Source organism: Amaranthus tricolor, chromosome 1 (assembly GCF_026212465.1).
Source record: "Amaranthus tricolor cultivar Red isolate AtriRed21 chromosome 1, ASM2621246v1, whole genome shotgun sequence".
NCBI classification, from domain to species: domain Eukaryota; kingdom Viridiplantae; phylum Streptophyta; class Magnoliopsida; order Caryophyllales; family Amaranthaceae; genus Amaranthus; species Amaranthus tricolor.
The window spans coordinates 15,305,456-15,322,320 of NC_080047.1; the positions used below are offsets into that span (position 1 = coordinate 15,305,456).

At 31.5% G+C, this 16,865-nt stretch overlaps 2 protein-coding genes across 4 annotated transcripts in view; both read right to left on the bottom strand.

Annotated features, from left to right (window-relative positions):
- Positions 1 to 262: 262 nt before the first annotated feature.
- Positions 263 to 10,722, bottom strand: LOC130805589 (uncharacterized). Of its 2 annotated transcripts, XM_057670375.1 has the most exons (3): positions 10,428 to 10,722; positions 3,713 to 3,952; positions 263 to 822 (listed from the first exon to the last, which is right to left on the bottom strand). In XM_057670375.1, the coding sequence occupies exons 2-3, from the start codon at positions 3,903 to 3,905 to the stop codon at positions 452 to 454; spliced, it is 564 nt and encodes a 187-aa protein (XP_057526358.1). In that variant the 5' UTR covers positions 3,906 to 3,952; positions 10,428 to 10,722; the 3' UTR covers positions 263 to 451. The 2 variants fall into 2 exon arrangements, with proteins under 2 accessions (XP_057526358.1, XP_057526355.1); XM_057670372.1 differs by lacking the exon at positions 10,428 to 10,722 and having other exon boundaries at positions 3,713 to 4,142.
- Positions 10,723 to 13,659: 2,937 nt separating this feature from the next.
- The window catches only part of LOC130805595 (uncharacterized), a 30,649-nt gene continuing 27,443 nt past the window's right edge, over positions 13,660 to 16,865 (bottom strand). The window contains exons 17-20 of one of the 2 annotated variants that reach the window (XM_057670384.1): positions 15,542 to 15,684; positions 15,205 to 15,345; positions 14,406 to 14,726; positions 13,660 to 14,139 (exon numbers count right to left, since the gene is read on the bottom strand). In XM_057670384.1, coding sequence (XP_057526367.1) covers positions 14,035 to 14,139; positions 14,406 to 14,726; positions 15,205 to 15,345; positions 15,542 to 15,684 — 710 coding nt within the window. In that variant the 3' untranslated portion in view covers positions 13,660 to 14,034. The remainder of the gene's footprint in view (positions 14,140 to 14,405; positions 14,727 to 15,204; positions 15,346 to 15,541; positions 15,685 to 16,865) is intronic. The other variant, XM_057670379.1, reaches the window with a different exon arrangement.

A 16,865-nucleotide genomic window follows, 5' to 3' on the forward strand; every position in this document is an offset into this window, starting at 1 on the left:
ATTCTTGTCACATGTAACTATGCATTTTAATCATTCCTATTAGTTATTCGAGATATTCTACCTACCTACCTACCTTTTGAAAATTATAAAGTTATTAATAATAAACTAAACTTATTTATACTAAAAAAAATTATATTATTTGAATTGAACAAATTTAAACCGAATATATTTAATTGAAATAAACTATTGCAATTGATTTGAATTGCGACCGGTTAGTTTCAAAGATGAGGCGTCAAAATCAATTTTTTATGAGGGAATTGAGTATGGAACATATTTCTTTGTATAACTAGAAATCAATAAGATGTATTTAGGAAGGTCCATTACATATAAGTGTTCATTTTTCAGACAAGCAGAGTTCACAAATTTCTCTGAGCACAGGTGACACAGCGAAGAGTGCGCCACATCAGGAATCTTCTCATTCGAAAGCGATTTACACACATGGGGCTTTGCATTACATGTTTTTCTTGCCATCAGAATGACCAATTTCCTGCAACTGGCTACGAAGACTCTGGTTGTCCTCAAGCAACCGATCATATTCAAGGAGTAGACCTTCGGATTGCTTTTTCAATGCCTCAGATTTAGATTCAGCAGCCTTTACTTCATCCGTTTTTGCCGCACATTCAGATTCGAGGGTCTTAATCCTAGACTTCAGAGTAGCAACTTCCTCCTCCATGGCTTTGAGCTCCTCTGAACTTCCATTCTTGGCATCATCAAAACTTCGGTTTTGTTTCTTTACAGCCTCCATCGTCTTTCTAAGTAAGCGGAGTTCTCTAATATAATGATGCAATCTGTCCATCATCAGTCCAAGGAACAGGATGAATCCTGCACATTATCAATTAGTTTAAGTCAATACAAAGGAGAATGTAAATTGAAAACAGAAGAAAGACGGACTAAGCAACATGATATGTCCAACTTTCATATACAATGGTTGGACTAGCGGAAACGAACAATGTTAACAATCTAAATTAAGGCTTCTAATTATCGCTCGGGCCCAGTCGCCCAGAGGTTAACAGATAAGTAGAGACAACTCATAGTTGCTATTAGCATACACGGCAGCATAGTCTGATCCCCATTTTCCTTTGTACTACTCAATATTTTCTGCATTGGCATGTCTTGTAAAGCTCGATAAAGTAATCAAATACCAAACTTGAACAATTCGGAACTTAAAACCTAATTGATGGTAAGAAACTTGTAAAGATGAACCTAGATGCCAGGGATATATGATGTGTCATGCAAAGCCAAAACAGTACTTAACTAACAATCTTAAGGAATTTGGAACATCGTACAGCCTAACCTAAGGTAACTTGTAAGATAAACCTAGAAGGCAGTAATATGACACAGGTATCCTTCCCAGGAGCAACCAAATATAGCACAGACGGAGATATTTACATCAGTAAATAAACATGAAAGACACAAACTCCATGCTGCATCATAAAAATACAGTCCTGACCTAAATGATGCACCAGAATATTTGGACTGCAATTTCTTACCTGCCTGCAAATAGTCTGATACAAAAATATCTACTTCAAATCCTCAATAGCCAATTAGTGTAATCAACAAGAACAAGCACAAGGGTTTGAAATAACATAGAAAGGATTTTCAGCTCTAACCCTTAAACCCAGCACTTCTATCTTACCAATGTGCTACAATTATGGAGCTCATAAATTAATAAAATTTGCATGACTTTACAACTCTAAGTTGCAAGCCACTTCTTTTTCCTGCCCCCTTTGAAATTCTATGTTGTGAGAGTTGTGTTCAAACTCACAGAGTTCCTTATCCCATGATCACAAAACCAATGGAACAGAAGACTAAAATAGTTTTATACCCCATATCATAGCTACAATCCTCACTCTTTAATGTTTAATTTTACAAATTCACGCCGCAGCCAAAAACAGAAAAATAAAAAAATAAAAAAAAAACAGTTGTAATAAAAGTTTTGTTTCTCATTAGGTTTTAAATGTCGCCTATTCAGAGTTCTTCAGGTTAATTAACTTGACCTCGAGTCCCTAAAAGAAATGTTTACAAGTGTACATTTTTTTTAAGCCCTAGTGCCCAATCAAACCATCACCAGAAATGCAACCATACTATACGTCAAAAACCCTTTTATTGCAAGGATAGAAGTGCCATCTTATGAAAAACTATAAATTCAATACCATACTTCCATTTATGAGTCTTTCTCAACCATAGATAAGCGTCCATGTTGATGCCATCCCAGGCCCATATTCAAACTAGTCTCTACAATCTTAAATGTAGCATTGGACCTTTTGCTAACCAACCAAAATGCATTTGCTAATGGGGCTCCAATGAGCAATTTTAATCATTAAGTCATGAACAAACTTTGATTTCAAGAAAGCATCAAAAGCTGTTTAGATGGTATAAATAATTGAAAATCCAAACAAGTTCCCCTTAACTAATGGTGGAATAAGTAACTTCCTCCCATTTGTGGAAATTCAACCTTCTTATTGCTTTTTTTCCAAACCAAACCGCATTACATTTAATTTTTACACCACTAAAACCATATATGGCAAGTTAATACACGAAGACAAACATGGAAACCACACACCCAGAGGTTGATCTAGATCAATGATCAAGCATGAAACCAGAGATTTTTAAACGACCTAAAAGGAAATACACTGTAATTAATGACCAACTTGACCAACAAACCTCCAAACATAGGCTCAATTTTCTAAAAGAAAACCTTTCAAATATCTCATAAGTCCTATGCATAGTGTAAAAACAAAGCTCCATCAAATCACATGGACCGCATTGTAAAGGTTCTTGCATTGTAAAGGCATGAAAAAACCACGTTTTTTTGTTGTTTCAAGGTATATCTTATAGTTTTAACCGAGTGTTATGATACCGCGTCACTTCAATTACCACATCACTGTTCCGTTATCGCGATCGCGAGTGTTACCACAATTTACACGGTCCTATGTCCTTTCCTTTCTTCATAGTCGAGGTAATGTTTGACTGAAAAGAACATGTGGGACATACTTAAGAAAGGCTTTTGCTAAACAGAAGGATCCCTACATGTTGTGATAGGTTTGGTAGTTAAAAAAATTGTGATCATCTAAGGAATTTCTTTAAAAGAACTACTTCTACAATTAAAAAAGTATCGATAACCACATAAATCCTACTTATAAAAGTGTGGTAACAAATGCAACTCAATTGAAGTGGATTCCCAACAACCCTAAGTTTCCTCCAAGAGTCACTAGTCACAAGTAACTAGTAACTATTCACCAAAGTCAAAAAATTGAAAACTATCTGCATTTCATTTTCCCTAGAAATATTGAAAACAAAATTGAAAAAAAAAATAAAAAATACACAAACTTGAACATTGGTAAATAAGAACATTGTATTTCCTGGAACCGGAATTAGCTTCAGTAAAAAAGAGAGCAAATTAGGATTCTAAAGCATTCTACTTAATTACTGATCACAAGTAACAATTGTGTTAATTGCCTCTGAGCCACTTCACAAATTTTTTTGCCAGATAACATAGCTGATTCAAAGTATTTAATGAAAATTTTGGCAGTATGAATAAGAAGATCATCATAAGCTTTTCAATACTTTACCTATTATAGCATCAAACAGAAATAAAGAAAAATCAATCAAAGCACAAAGTATACTAGAAATTGGTAAAGAATAGAATGAATAAAAGCAAGCCAAAAAAGTGCTAGTAGTAAAAGGAAAGGGAAAGAAGATGATAAAATACCCATAAGAGAAGCATCAAGAAGAGCACGAGTAAACAAAATCTGGTCGGTAGGATTGATGGTACCAGGCTCAATTTCACGCTGCTGAATTGAGATAATATTAGAGACAGTTGAAGCCAGCAACACCAAAACAGTACCGCCAACAGTAGTGATGACAACAGGTCCTCTACCTCGTTTCATCCGATCTAAACCCATGATTACCAGCTTTCTTAATGGAGTTCTGAACAGAAGTAGCAGAATTCCTGCCATTTCCATGAAGATCACAGAGAATAATAGGTGAATCATGGTTGATCAGGAACCCTAAAACCTTTTGCAATAAAAAATAAGCGCCGAGAATTGAAAAAAAACGTCGATATTTGCTAGTCTTCTGGGTTTCGTTACTTGAATCTCAGAAATTGACGCGTTGGGAAGGTGAAAATGATCCCTTATGGCGTGCCGGACTACTTTAGTCAATTTTAACAGATAGATTCCCGCGTAAAATACGAATGTAATAAATAGTTACTTATACGAATACATTAGTATTAATTTATAAAGTTAATTTATTTACAACATATACTTAATCTTTAAATCTTTGTATTTGTTATAATAATATAATTGACGACAAAGCGAAGAAATAATTTATTACACAATTATATTAAAATATATATGAGAAAAAATAGACAAAAAATTACCATCAATCAATATAATTTGTAGATTTTGATCATGTATGATTAAAATATTTAAATAAAAAAACTACTAATCTTATATGTGTAAATAAGTTATTCTATGGCTCTTAACTTCTTAAGTATATTGAAACTAAAAATTTATTTATTTTAAAAACTATAAAAGCATTACTAATAGATAGAGATACATATTATTAATATATTACTATATGAAACATAATCATAAAATTATGCACTAAATAATATAGATTATAAGTACCTACATAAAATAATAGAAAATTTTTACACATAAAAAATAATATAAAAATAATATAAATGTTCAATGTCTTTGAAAAAGCTTTAAAAAAAGTTTTAAGCCTAAATAACATATTTTTAACTATAATAATTAAAACATAACTTAATTTAAGTATTTATGTATTATAAACTTGTCAAACATAAGTGATTAATTTATCATTTGAAATTAATTTCATCGGTATCTTATCTTAATTATTAATTATTATTTACTTAAATAATTAATGTGTAATCTATTTAATTTGGTCAAGTTTTTTTAATATAGCCATATAAGTAATATACATGATTATAAATGAAAAAGTTTCAAAATTATTTTCTTTTCTTAATTTAATTACAAATTTATTTTAATGAAAATTAATAATTTACATAAATAATTAATATGTTATTTGATAATTATCCATTGTAATTAAAAGATATTACATATTTTAGATGTTGTATGTGGTAAAAAATTAGTGAATAAGGTAAGTTTTAAAATCTTTTGTAACTAATCAATTAAACAAATCTAATTAGAAAGATATTACATGATATGCTAAAAAATATTTTTCTAATAAGAAAATGAAAAGAGCGAAATCCAGTTTTTTCATTAGTATATTGTATAGATAGATTCGATCAACAACTCTATTTTTTGAATTTTGTAAAAATCCAGTTTTATTAGTCATATTAATCTTTCTGTCCCAATAAATTTTAAATAAAGAGATATTGCAGGATTTTTAAGAAATTGGTAAGAAATAAAGAAAAAATGAATTGTGTTGATGCAAAATAAAAGAGAATTAAAATATATAAATAAGATTAAAAAAAGGCGGTGGGTCATTGTGCGAAAATAGAAATGATACAAAAATAGTGGGATGGACCAAAATGGCAATTGATGCTAAATAAGTGGGACAGAGGAAGTAATTCCGTTCTCACAAAAAAATCTGCAAACTAAAACTTGGTATTAGTTTATTAGCAGGTCTTTTGAGAGACCGTCTCTGTCGAGATGACCCTCACAAGCGGCCAAATATGTGATATTTACAAAAAATTCAAAACATGTTTTTCAGCATGCATTTCAAAAACTTGCATTCAATCTCACGTAAATACTATTTCCTATAGTTTGCTCTCGATGAAAAATACCTTCATTTAATCTACTGAAACTTGAATTTGCAAACAAACACAACAAGCAAATCAAAACACTAAGGAGGATCAAAATGAAAGAATTCATGCTTGAATTTGATAATGCAATAGGATTGTTGATGAAAATAACAATATCATTTGCGTGTATGAAGGTAATTGAAACATTTACTTTTATATGTAAAAATATCTATTATAAATCTATAACTATTAAAAACAACTAGTTATAATAATATTTTAAAGACGACTGCTAAAAAATACCTATTTTATCAACCAAACACCTGCTGTATTAAGTAAAAACACCTACTATATTTAGTTCAAATGTTTACTACAACTAGTTCAAGTGCGTACTTCATTATGCAAATTGAAAATACCTATTATATAAAGCAAAAACACCTACTATATTAAGCAAAAACACCTACTATATCTAGTTCAAATGCAAAAGTGAAACATTTGGGAAATTAATATTTTAAGACGAGTAAGTTTAAGAGAATTATCAGTGCGAGAATGATCTTAAATATACATGAAACATTCTCAATTTAATTTCTTCCCTCTTTTCCTTTTGTTTTATTTTGATTAAAAACTCAAACCCTTACTCCCTCTCTCACCTCGATAAAACCCAGAAACCAGCCAAACCACAAACCCAAGAACACCTTCCTCCTTCACGACATTCCCTCTGAAAATGGTCGAAATCCTTGGTTAAGTTCTTCAAAAGTTGAACAACCTTCTTTCACATTCAATTCGCTGATTTTCGAGTGCAACCATGTAAATCTTGATCTGAAATTTTCAAAGAATTCAGCCCTAACGTAGCCTTCTTTGAAGCTTTACTTCGAAAAATAACAACGGCAGGACTCACACCTTCTCCTTCCCTCTGAGTTCTGAAGGATCTATGTTGCGAAATCAGTTGATTCTTTCTCTTTGCGATATTTTTTTTAAGGTAAATGATCAATGCTCTACATTCTTGATTTTTTTGTGTAAATTATGACTAATTGATCTTTCTTGCTCACTCTCCTCTGAATTCGAACCACAATGAGTGTAGAAGCATCCGAAAACTTCCTTCCTTAACCTGAATTCTACCGATTTGAGGAAGGATTGAGTGAGATTTTGGTCCTGTTGATTAAACATCAAATCCAAGCCGAAAATAAAGCTTTGAATTTGAATTTTTCGGTTTCTTGTTGCTGCAAACAGAAGGTAGTCCTTCTTGATTTCTTTCCTTGTTTTTCCTTAATAATTATGCTCTTATTCATATACTTTCCTTTGTATAATCTTTCATTCATGTGTTAAACCCTAAATGTTGTTGAATCTTGGAATGTGTATGAGTTAGTAGATGAGTCATTAAATTGGAATTTCATAGAAAATGTGTTATTAGTGAGTTATGTGATGATGAGAATTTAAGTGTGGGCTATGATTTTAGTAGTAGAATATTTGAAGGATTTAGTTGTGGTTAGATCAGTGTTCTTGGATGAAAGAATAATCTTGTCAAACTATGGTAATGGTTAAATGTTGATTGATTGGTTGTTCTTGAAAGTATCTGGGGTTCGTGTGGAAACTATTAGCTGAATGGATAAACTAGCTGAGTCTTTCTTTTGGATGGTTTGTTAATCTTGTTTAGTTTCTTGGTTTTGAGTCTAGATGAACATGAAAGTGTTTGAATTGGAATACAAAGGGAATTGTGGAGACGTATAACCTTTACAAGAATATAAGCTAGACTAAGGCAAGGTTATATATTTTGATGATATTGAGGGTTGGAGTTAGATCTTGCACAATCTCTGAAATGAGAAATATTAGAATAGAAGATGGAACTGAGATGCATTCTTAGGATGAGATGCAATGAGCTATATGAACCTAGTTGTAGTATCGTATGCTTTGTTGTGATGCTATATTTGTTTGCTCAGGAGGCGACATTATCGAGGAGCCCTTCTAGTGATCGCGGAGTACCAGACTTAGCTTCTTGAAGTGTTTTTTTGTGAGTAGTAGCAATCCCTTAAAGAGTCTGATCAGACTACATTCTTGAAAATAAAACTTTTTACTAAAGTCTTTTGAGATTGGAAATTGTTGAGACAAATGTTGTTGCGAATGCTTATGCTGATATTATGATATGGTCAATGGATCGAGCTTGCGAGCTGGTCATTGACGGAGTTGAGGAACATTGTTCCCTGCTCCCTGTTTGAAGCGAATTGTCATTGAGATATTGACTAGCTTCACCCGAGAGTGACATAGCCTTAAAGCTATGGATTTTCCTCTCAACTAGACTCCCTGTGCGCACATAGATCTAGGAAACTGATGTTGCTTTTAAACCCATGATATGATTTATTGTGTTTTGTTGTTTTGGATTGTTACTTCTCATTCAGTTTAATCTGACCTTCTATTGTTTCCAATTTTCTTTTAGTTTGATTACAGATCGGAACCTGTCGGGAACGATGGGTTAGCGGTGTCGAATAGCGTTCCAAGTGTAACAACCGACTTGCCGTTGACTGGGTAAACAGGGTCGTCACGGGGATTATTTCCCAAGAAACTTAAATCATATCCCAAAACCTGGGCAAAGGAAATCACCAGCTTTATTACGAAACCAACACAGCTAACTCTCAAACCAAATATCTAATCTAAACATAAAGTAACCATACAACTCACTACGAGTCCATTATAATCAACATAATCAGAACTAATATACATTAAACAAATTCCTAATACAAACTATAAGCTTCCACGGCCTCAGCTCAAAAGAACATCCTTAGCACTCTCAGCAACATCGCTAACCCGATTATTCCCGACCGGATCCGACCTGTAATCAGCTAAAAGATGGAAACAACAAGGAATCAGATTAAACTGAGTGAGAAGCAACAATCCAAAACAATTAAACACAGCAATTCAAAACAATGGTTTAAAAGCAACATCAGTTTCCTAGATCTATGTGCGCACAGGGAGTCTAGTTGAGAGGAACATCCATAGCTCTAAGGCTATGTCTCTCTCGGGTGAAGCTAGTCAATATCTCAATGACAATTCGCTTCAAAAACAGGGAGTAGGGAACCATGTTCCTCAACTCCGTCAATGACCAGCTCGCAAGCCCGATCCATTGACCATATCAATATCAGCATAACCATTCATAAACATTTATCACATTCATATAAATTTCACAAACTTTAAATAAACATTTTACAAATGATAGCCTGGCCAGACCCTTTTTAAAGGACTGTTACTACTCACCAAAAAGAACGCTTCAAGAGGCTAAGTCTGCTACCCCGCGATTATTAGAAGGGGTCTTCGATAAAGTCGCATCCTGAAGCATAACAACATAGCATCACAACAACGCATACGATACTACAGCTAGGTTCATATAGTTCATTACTACTCATCCTTAGAACGCATAGTTCCACCAGCTATTCTAATATTTCCAATCAAACACCAATATATACATTCAAACTCAATGTTAGAAATCCTCAAAGAATCACATAATACTTTCAAGACTATCAAATTATTCGATACTTACCTATAACTCTTGGTTTCAACATTTCTAAGCATCATATATTAGTAAAACTTGATCCTTAATTCATCATTTACATCTTATTAAACTGGAAGTAACCATTCTAGCCCACAATCGCTATTGCTCATAAGGAATTTAATAATCCATCTAAAATATTAAATCATCTAACAATTAGCTCTTAACGAGTATCCACAACCCAAAATGATTAATCTCAACTTCACCCAAATCTATCAATCAACATAATACCCATAACAAGTTCTCAAATCAACAAACATCTAATTTATCACCTAAGAGTATCACTTTACTCAATTACTTGTCATCATCATTATCAAAACCTCCATGAACAGGTAACATTTACGTGAGAAGTTCATTAACCCAACCAAAATCAAGACATCATCATCATCATCATTATTTGCCATAAATTCCTAATTCCTAACAATAATTATCCAATATCTCATATCCAGCTAATATTCCCAATCAACATAACTCATCCAATTAACTATATAAATTCAAGATTCAACAAAATTAGAGCTTAATTCATGACGAAGGAGCACGCTAATGAAAGTATGTCAATGAAATCAACCTCATATTAATAAAACCCAATTGAAGGATAACTACTAACCCTAAACACATGATAAAAAGAGTACTCAATTTGAACTCCAACTTTAATTATGAACAAGTAAATCAAAAATATCATTTTCGAATTTACAAGACACCCTGCTTGCATTTTGGGTATAACTTCCTCATACGAACTCATTTTGGGGCGATTCAAGTGCCCACGCGACCGTGACTCGGAGCTCTACAATTCTTATTCTTATGAAGGAACCAGAACCCAAAAACAATTAGAACTACTTCGAAAGTGGCCAAAACAGAACGTTCAAATTCCGGACTGAAATTTCAATAAATACCAAACTTTATACTAGAAGTCAAATAATCCAAAAACCAATACTAATCAACACTAAAAAGAACCCAACTAAAGCCTTCGAAAAGGATGAACAAAGAACACAAAAGGATTTTCAGATCTTTCTTCTTTAATGGAATAAATTCTACAAATATATTCATTTGTTTACATGTAATTTCGATTAGAAATAGTTAGGGTTCGAACATATGAGAAGAAAATCGATTATAAAAGATGAGTAAAATGAAATTACACATAGAAATTAAGAGATTTAATACCTTATTTTGTTTACACCAACAATTACAAGAAGAAGGAACACCGGTAATGGTTGTAGAACCACCGTGAGAAGCGGTGTTCGTGTTCGGTGAAAGCCGCCACTGATTTTGCTGCACAGAGAGAAGGGAACACGAAAGGACCAGTTGAATTAACGAGAAGATGATTAATCTAGCTTGAAGGCACTCGAAATTTCAGAAGAAGGAGGAAGGTGATGAAGATGTTGATGGTGTTGCTGATTGCTCGAAGAAGGAAGGAAAAGGGAAAGGGGAATTGGGTTACTGATTTGGGGTATGGGTATATAATAATTTTTTTATTTTTTTTTTTAAATTTTAATCTTTCCCTTCTTATGCAAGAAAATTAGGATAAGACTAAGTTAAGGTTTTTGGCACTTAGCCTACCTTGCCGCCCACTTCCAAGTTTTTTTTTAATTTTATTTTTTAATTTTATTTTATTTTATTTTATTTTATTTTATTATTATTATTATTATTATTATTATTATTATTATAACCTACTTAACTCTCTTGATTCATGGTAAATTTTCTAATTAATTTAAAGCCCAAAATAATTTTATTTATTTTAAATTCCCGAATGTCACACCAAGGATGTATAATGAGCTGAGCACGTGGGAATTTGTAGTTTTGTATTAGGTTTTTGGATGAATGTATATTAGTCTTGGTTGTGTTGGATATATGGGAATCGAAGTGAATTGTATGATTACTCGTGTTTTAATTAGATGTTTGGTTTGAGAATTAGCTGAGTTAGTTACGTTGAAGAGCTGGTGTCCCTTTGCTCAAGTTTTGAAAGTGTGATTTAAGTTTCTTGGAAAACAAACCAGTGATGACCCTGTTTTCTCAATCAACATTAAGTCGAGTTGTTACAAAAAGTGCTTACTATAACTAATGTCTACTTTACTTCAATACGTAAAACACCTACTAATATAATGATTTCAAATGTCTCTCCTAACTATTTAAAACGCCTACTTTCATATTAAAATCACCTACTTTAGTATGCAAAAGTACCTATTATGGGAGACATAAAACTTACTTCAATATACAAAAACACCAACTATAACAATCAAATTTTCTACTTCAACTATTTAAAAATACTCATTATAGCTAGTTTATAATGTCTACTTAACTATTCAAAATATCTACTTATTGAGAAACAAAACCTACTTTAATTTGCAAAAAAATCTACTATAACTATTTTAAATGACCTATCTACTATAAAACCTACTTTATTCAAAAAATCTACTTTAAATTGCTCAAATGTCTACTAAAATATGCAAAACTATCTACTAAAATTATTTCAAATGCATGCTATAACTAGTTATGTATTTCAAATGCTACTATAAGTAGTTTAAATGTCTACTTAAACTATTTAAAATGTCTACTTTAGTATGCAACAACTCCTACTTTAGTATGCAAAAACATCAACTTTCATATGCAAAAACATCCACTATAACCATTTCAAATACCTTACTTTAACTGTTTAAAATACCTACTTTCATATGAAAATACATCTACTTTAGTATGCAAAAATACCTACTATAGTATGCAAAAAAACATATTTTGATATTCAAAAGCACATACTGTAACTATCAAATGTCTAATTAAACTATTTAAAATGCCTACTTCAATATGTAAAAACACCTATTATATATAACTAGTTTTATTTGATCGTTTATAATTTATTACTTGAAGGTCAGAATTGACTACTTTAAGATTATGATTGATCCCTAAAGTTATAATGAACTTGTTAAACATTATAAGTTATAATTGATCACTATACAGGTGATGGCTTATAATTTAACACTATAAGCTTTGAATTGATCACTTTTAAGTTGTAATTGATCAATTTTAAACTTCTTAGTTATCTTATCAAGTTAAAGTTGTATGTTCTAATGTTATAATTGATCATTTTAAGGTCTGAATTAAAATCCTTAACGTCGAAATTGATCAATTAAAAAGATCATAAATTATCTATATAAGGTTACAACTTTAAGTAGAAATTAATCACTTTATTGTCAGAATTAATCAATTTTAGGTCAAATTGAATTTTTTAATTCGAATTATTCCATTTAAAGTTATATACTGTAAGTGAAAATTGATCATTTTAATGTCAAGATTAATCGCTTTAAGGTCAAAATTAATTTTTTTTTTAAAAAAATTTTTTGAGTTTGAGCCAAACCCATTAGTGTCTGTCACATAATAAGCTGCCACTTAAAAGTTTTTGCGTAAGAATTTTGTATAGAAAGTTAGAGGTAAAGTGTACGGTTTAAAAAAGTTATTATTTTTTAGAATTAATAAATTAATTAATTAATTAATTAATAACATAAAATCTTGTAATATTGCATTTTATACTTTAGTTGATTATATAATTTAAATTGAACGGTATGCAATATTTTAATGTAGATTGTTTAATTCAACTCATTTTTACTGGTTAAAACTTACTAATTATAACTAATTTTCATTTATTAATACTAATTTTTACTAATTGTAACTAATTTTAAGCTGTAAATATAGTAAAATTTTACTGATTAAAACTAATTTTTTACTAATTACAACTGATTTTTACTGATTACTTATTTTTTTAAGGTGAACAAAAAAAATAGACCATACAAGACTTCTACAAATTTTAATATTGTAGTCGAGTATTTTTTATTATTCCAAAATATTAATGAAAGTGATAACTGCATTCAAACAAGGGTAATCAACCATGATTACTCCGTCCGTTCATTTTTTTTTGAAATTTGAAAAGAAATAAAGATAAATAATACAGTAATCACACATTTATACATTATACTAAAGTAAAATACAGATGACATAAACAACTCAAAGTCTAATGAGTTGTCAACTTCTTAAGATATTTTTTCCCTCTATTTATCAAAAATGATGTCATTATTTGCTAATAAGTGAAAAATATATGACTATCATTTTGTAAGCTTTCATTAAATTGTGCATGTGACTTTTCATTGTTCAACGCACAATAATAATTTGCTACCTTTTATTTTGCAAACCAAAATACTCTGTAATAATAATTTGCTAACTATTATACGCTGTTAATAATTCGTTGAAAATCAATAACTAATAATTTACAATTTCTTTTCTTTTTTTTTAAATAAAAATCAATAAAATGAAAAAAATCATACATCGCACGGTGATTATCTAGTTAGATACTATAAGAAATGAGTAAAATAATGTAAAAAAAAATTCTATTAATTAAAATGTAAATATAATAATGTCATTAAATGTATAAAGTTAATTACATTGGAAATTAAAAATATAAATTAATTTATTAAATATCTCTATTAATTAACATCACAAATTCTTAACCCTTACAAATTATGAATTAATGAGTGAGCATAAACCAATAACAAAATTAAACGGAAGGATTGTATAATGTAAGATGATATTTTGCAAATAACCTAACAAAATTCTATCAAAATTGAGTAGAGATCTGAGTCCAAATAACGCCTCGGATTAAATTATATGCACATCACGAAGTGTTCCCGAATTTGGTAATATAAATGCAATATCATGCTTCAAAAAACCCTGCCAAAGCGAAACCATAGAGGAGGATATGGAATAAGCAATAAAAACTGCTTTATCAGGATGTAAGGCTGAATATGTCGGTAATCAGATTCTTCATCCTCTCTATGATATCTTGCAACTTGCTTTTCTCTACAAAGTTTATACGGCCCATCACTGAGGACTGTTTCAAACGAACAAACAAAACGAGAAAATCACAACAATATCCAAGGTTTTGAAAGCCTCAGTTTAGCTCTAACCCAAGTACGTACGATTTCGATTTATAAATCTCAGTGAGAATTCTAATGATCTATTGTACATTATTAAATTGCAAAGACAAGACTTGGTCAAAACTAGGCCTGAACAACACTCAATTTAAATCCAATCATGCCCTTATCATTCCTTGAAAGAAAAACAATTTCAAGATGCTAATAATATAAATGTACAAACCTGTGCTAAAAGTATGATCTGAAAAATGTTGTCAATCTCTGACTTGCGTGAAGAAAGAACTTTTCGCATTTTGGTATCCATGGACATCATTAAAAGGATGGAAAAAATAGCTTTTATTTTTCTTGGATGATCTTGTATAAGCTGAATGTCATTCAAGAAAGGTAATTCACAAGATTCATCCAACAAAGATCCCATTTTATCTAACAGAAGTTTTGCGATCATGGGGCTTCGATCCAACAGGAAAAAGCAAGGAAGTAGATAATAATGCCAAGTACATAAGCTCTTGGATTCCATTTGCCCGTCCTCATGTGCTGGAAATAACTGCATTAAGATCATGAACTCTAGTGATCTCATACACAAAGCTCATTATTTCAACAAAATCTACATAGACGAGAATATAAAACAGCTGAAAAAGAAACAAATGTATCACCATCATCTTAAAGAGAAAACAAAAATGAAACCTTTTTAATACTAGAAATCTTTGTTCAGTAAGACGGGAGGTAAACCTATGTCAAGGTGAAAAGGCGTGAAATAGAGAGAACTACACAAGAAAGGCTTCAATCAACCAAACACCCCTAAGGTTAGTCAATCTAGGGAAAATGTCACCAAAAAGCAATCACAATACAAGAGCAAATTTCAGTTCACAGAGTCAAAGCCGAGAAAAAAAAAAGCACAAGTTTTCTGAGCCATCTCAAACTGCATCCATATACGCATATATATGTGCTCATACATGCAAGCAAATTGAAACAGAAACGGTACGTTACATATAGATGAAGAGGGAAGCGAAATAAACACTTACAAGTGCAATATCAATCATGTAACTCAAAATGATGTCACCAAGCTTAATGATACTTTTCTCTGAGAATCTTTTTGGGCTGGAGTTCACACTTATAAGCATCGCCATCAATGCACAAGTATTATCCACAGGTAACTTCTGTGACTGGGAAGGAACACAAGCAACCGTCAGAACTGCCATAGAGATTATACCAGTTTTGCAGACAGAACAGATTTAAATGAATAACCATTGCATAATCCTAATCCACCCAGAGCTAGATCTCTGGACAGGCTTAGGATGTGGGAACAAGAAAATAAGCATGTATATTATTCATGTGAGGATGAAAAGTTTAGCAACTCACTATATGATCAAGCAAAACATCATCTAATATCTGAGAGACTAGAGATGGATCTCCCATCTGGCTCAAGTAAGAGCATACACGTCCAGTAATAGATTTAAAAGTCAATAAGTTGGCCTCTTTCTTCGCGATGCTATATGCTTCCTCTGCAATAAAGAAGCAAAAAACAACCGATAATTATTTTGCATAAGAAAATTAAATTAAGACAAAAAGACTAGCATAGCCTCATAAAGAACCTATATACGTCTATGCAACTTCAGCAAGAACCTCGTAATTTTTTTGAGCTTAAATTTAAAATCCTTTTTGTTTGCCCTAGTGTACTCAGTCCCTGTGAAACGAGCTCACAGCACGTTTAAAGCTCTCAGGCTTTGGATGCCTTGCATCTTTTAAAATTGAACTCACAGTACCGTTTTATGCTCTTTTCAGTCTCATGGCTTGATCTAAAAATGAGCTGATTGACACCAAAAGCTCGGTGGAGGATAGGAGGGGTGGGTTCCTTAGATTCCAAAGAATGGTTAAAACTGAAAAAGGAAACATGTGAATTGATGAATTCAAGTGATGCAGTTTTGTTTCTTATATACAAACTTGGTAGTACATTGAGAACCAACCAATACCCATTCCAGTGAATTAAGTAACAATGTGCAAGGCAAATATGCATCGACAAACCAGGGGTTTCGCTGGTATACACACATGAATTAGTACATGAAGACGGTGCATTAAGATAGTGAATAGCAATAGATTTAATTTAACGGAGACTAGAGTTTGCAGAGAATTATGCATCATCATCTAAACTACTCGGCATCAATAGAAATGGGCCAATAGAACAGATAAAGCACTCAAATAACACATGAGTCAGCCAACGAATGAATTGTCTAATATTTAAAATACATTAAGTCACAAGGAACATCAGATTTACAAATTTTAGAGAGTATTTTTTTTATTCGCATATTTCTTACATGGTTTATATTAAGGAAATTAAATAACAATGACAAATCTGGAAAAAGTAATCAAAGGGAATGAATCGAAAGTGTACAGAAACGTTCACACTTCTGACAGCTCTAGAAAGATATGACCTACCCAATACATTAGACCAACATGGTTCAACTTTAACATTCATGAGCACAAAATAACAGAAAAGTCATAAAGCATATAAACAAAGAAAGTAGCCATTTCAATCAATAGGATACATCTGCAACACATAATCAACATGTTATAGAGTTACATATTCTAAAAATATACAAGTAAATTATATAAAAATCTACTAAGGGGAGGATTATTTCATTCATCATCATAATGAAGCTTCATATTGTGAAAGCAAATTAATTCT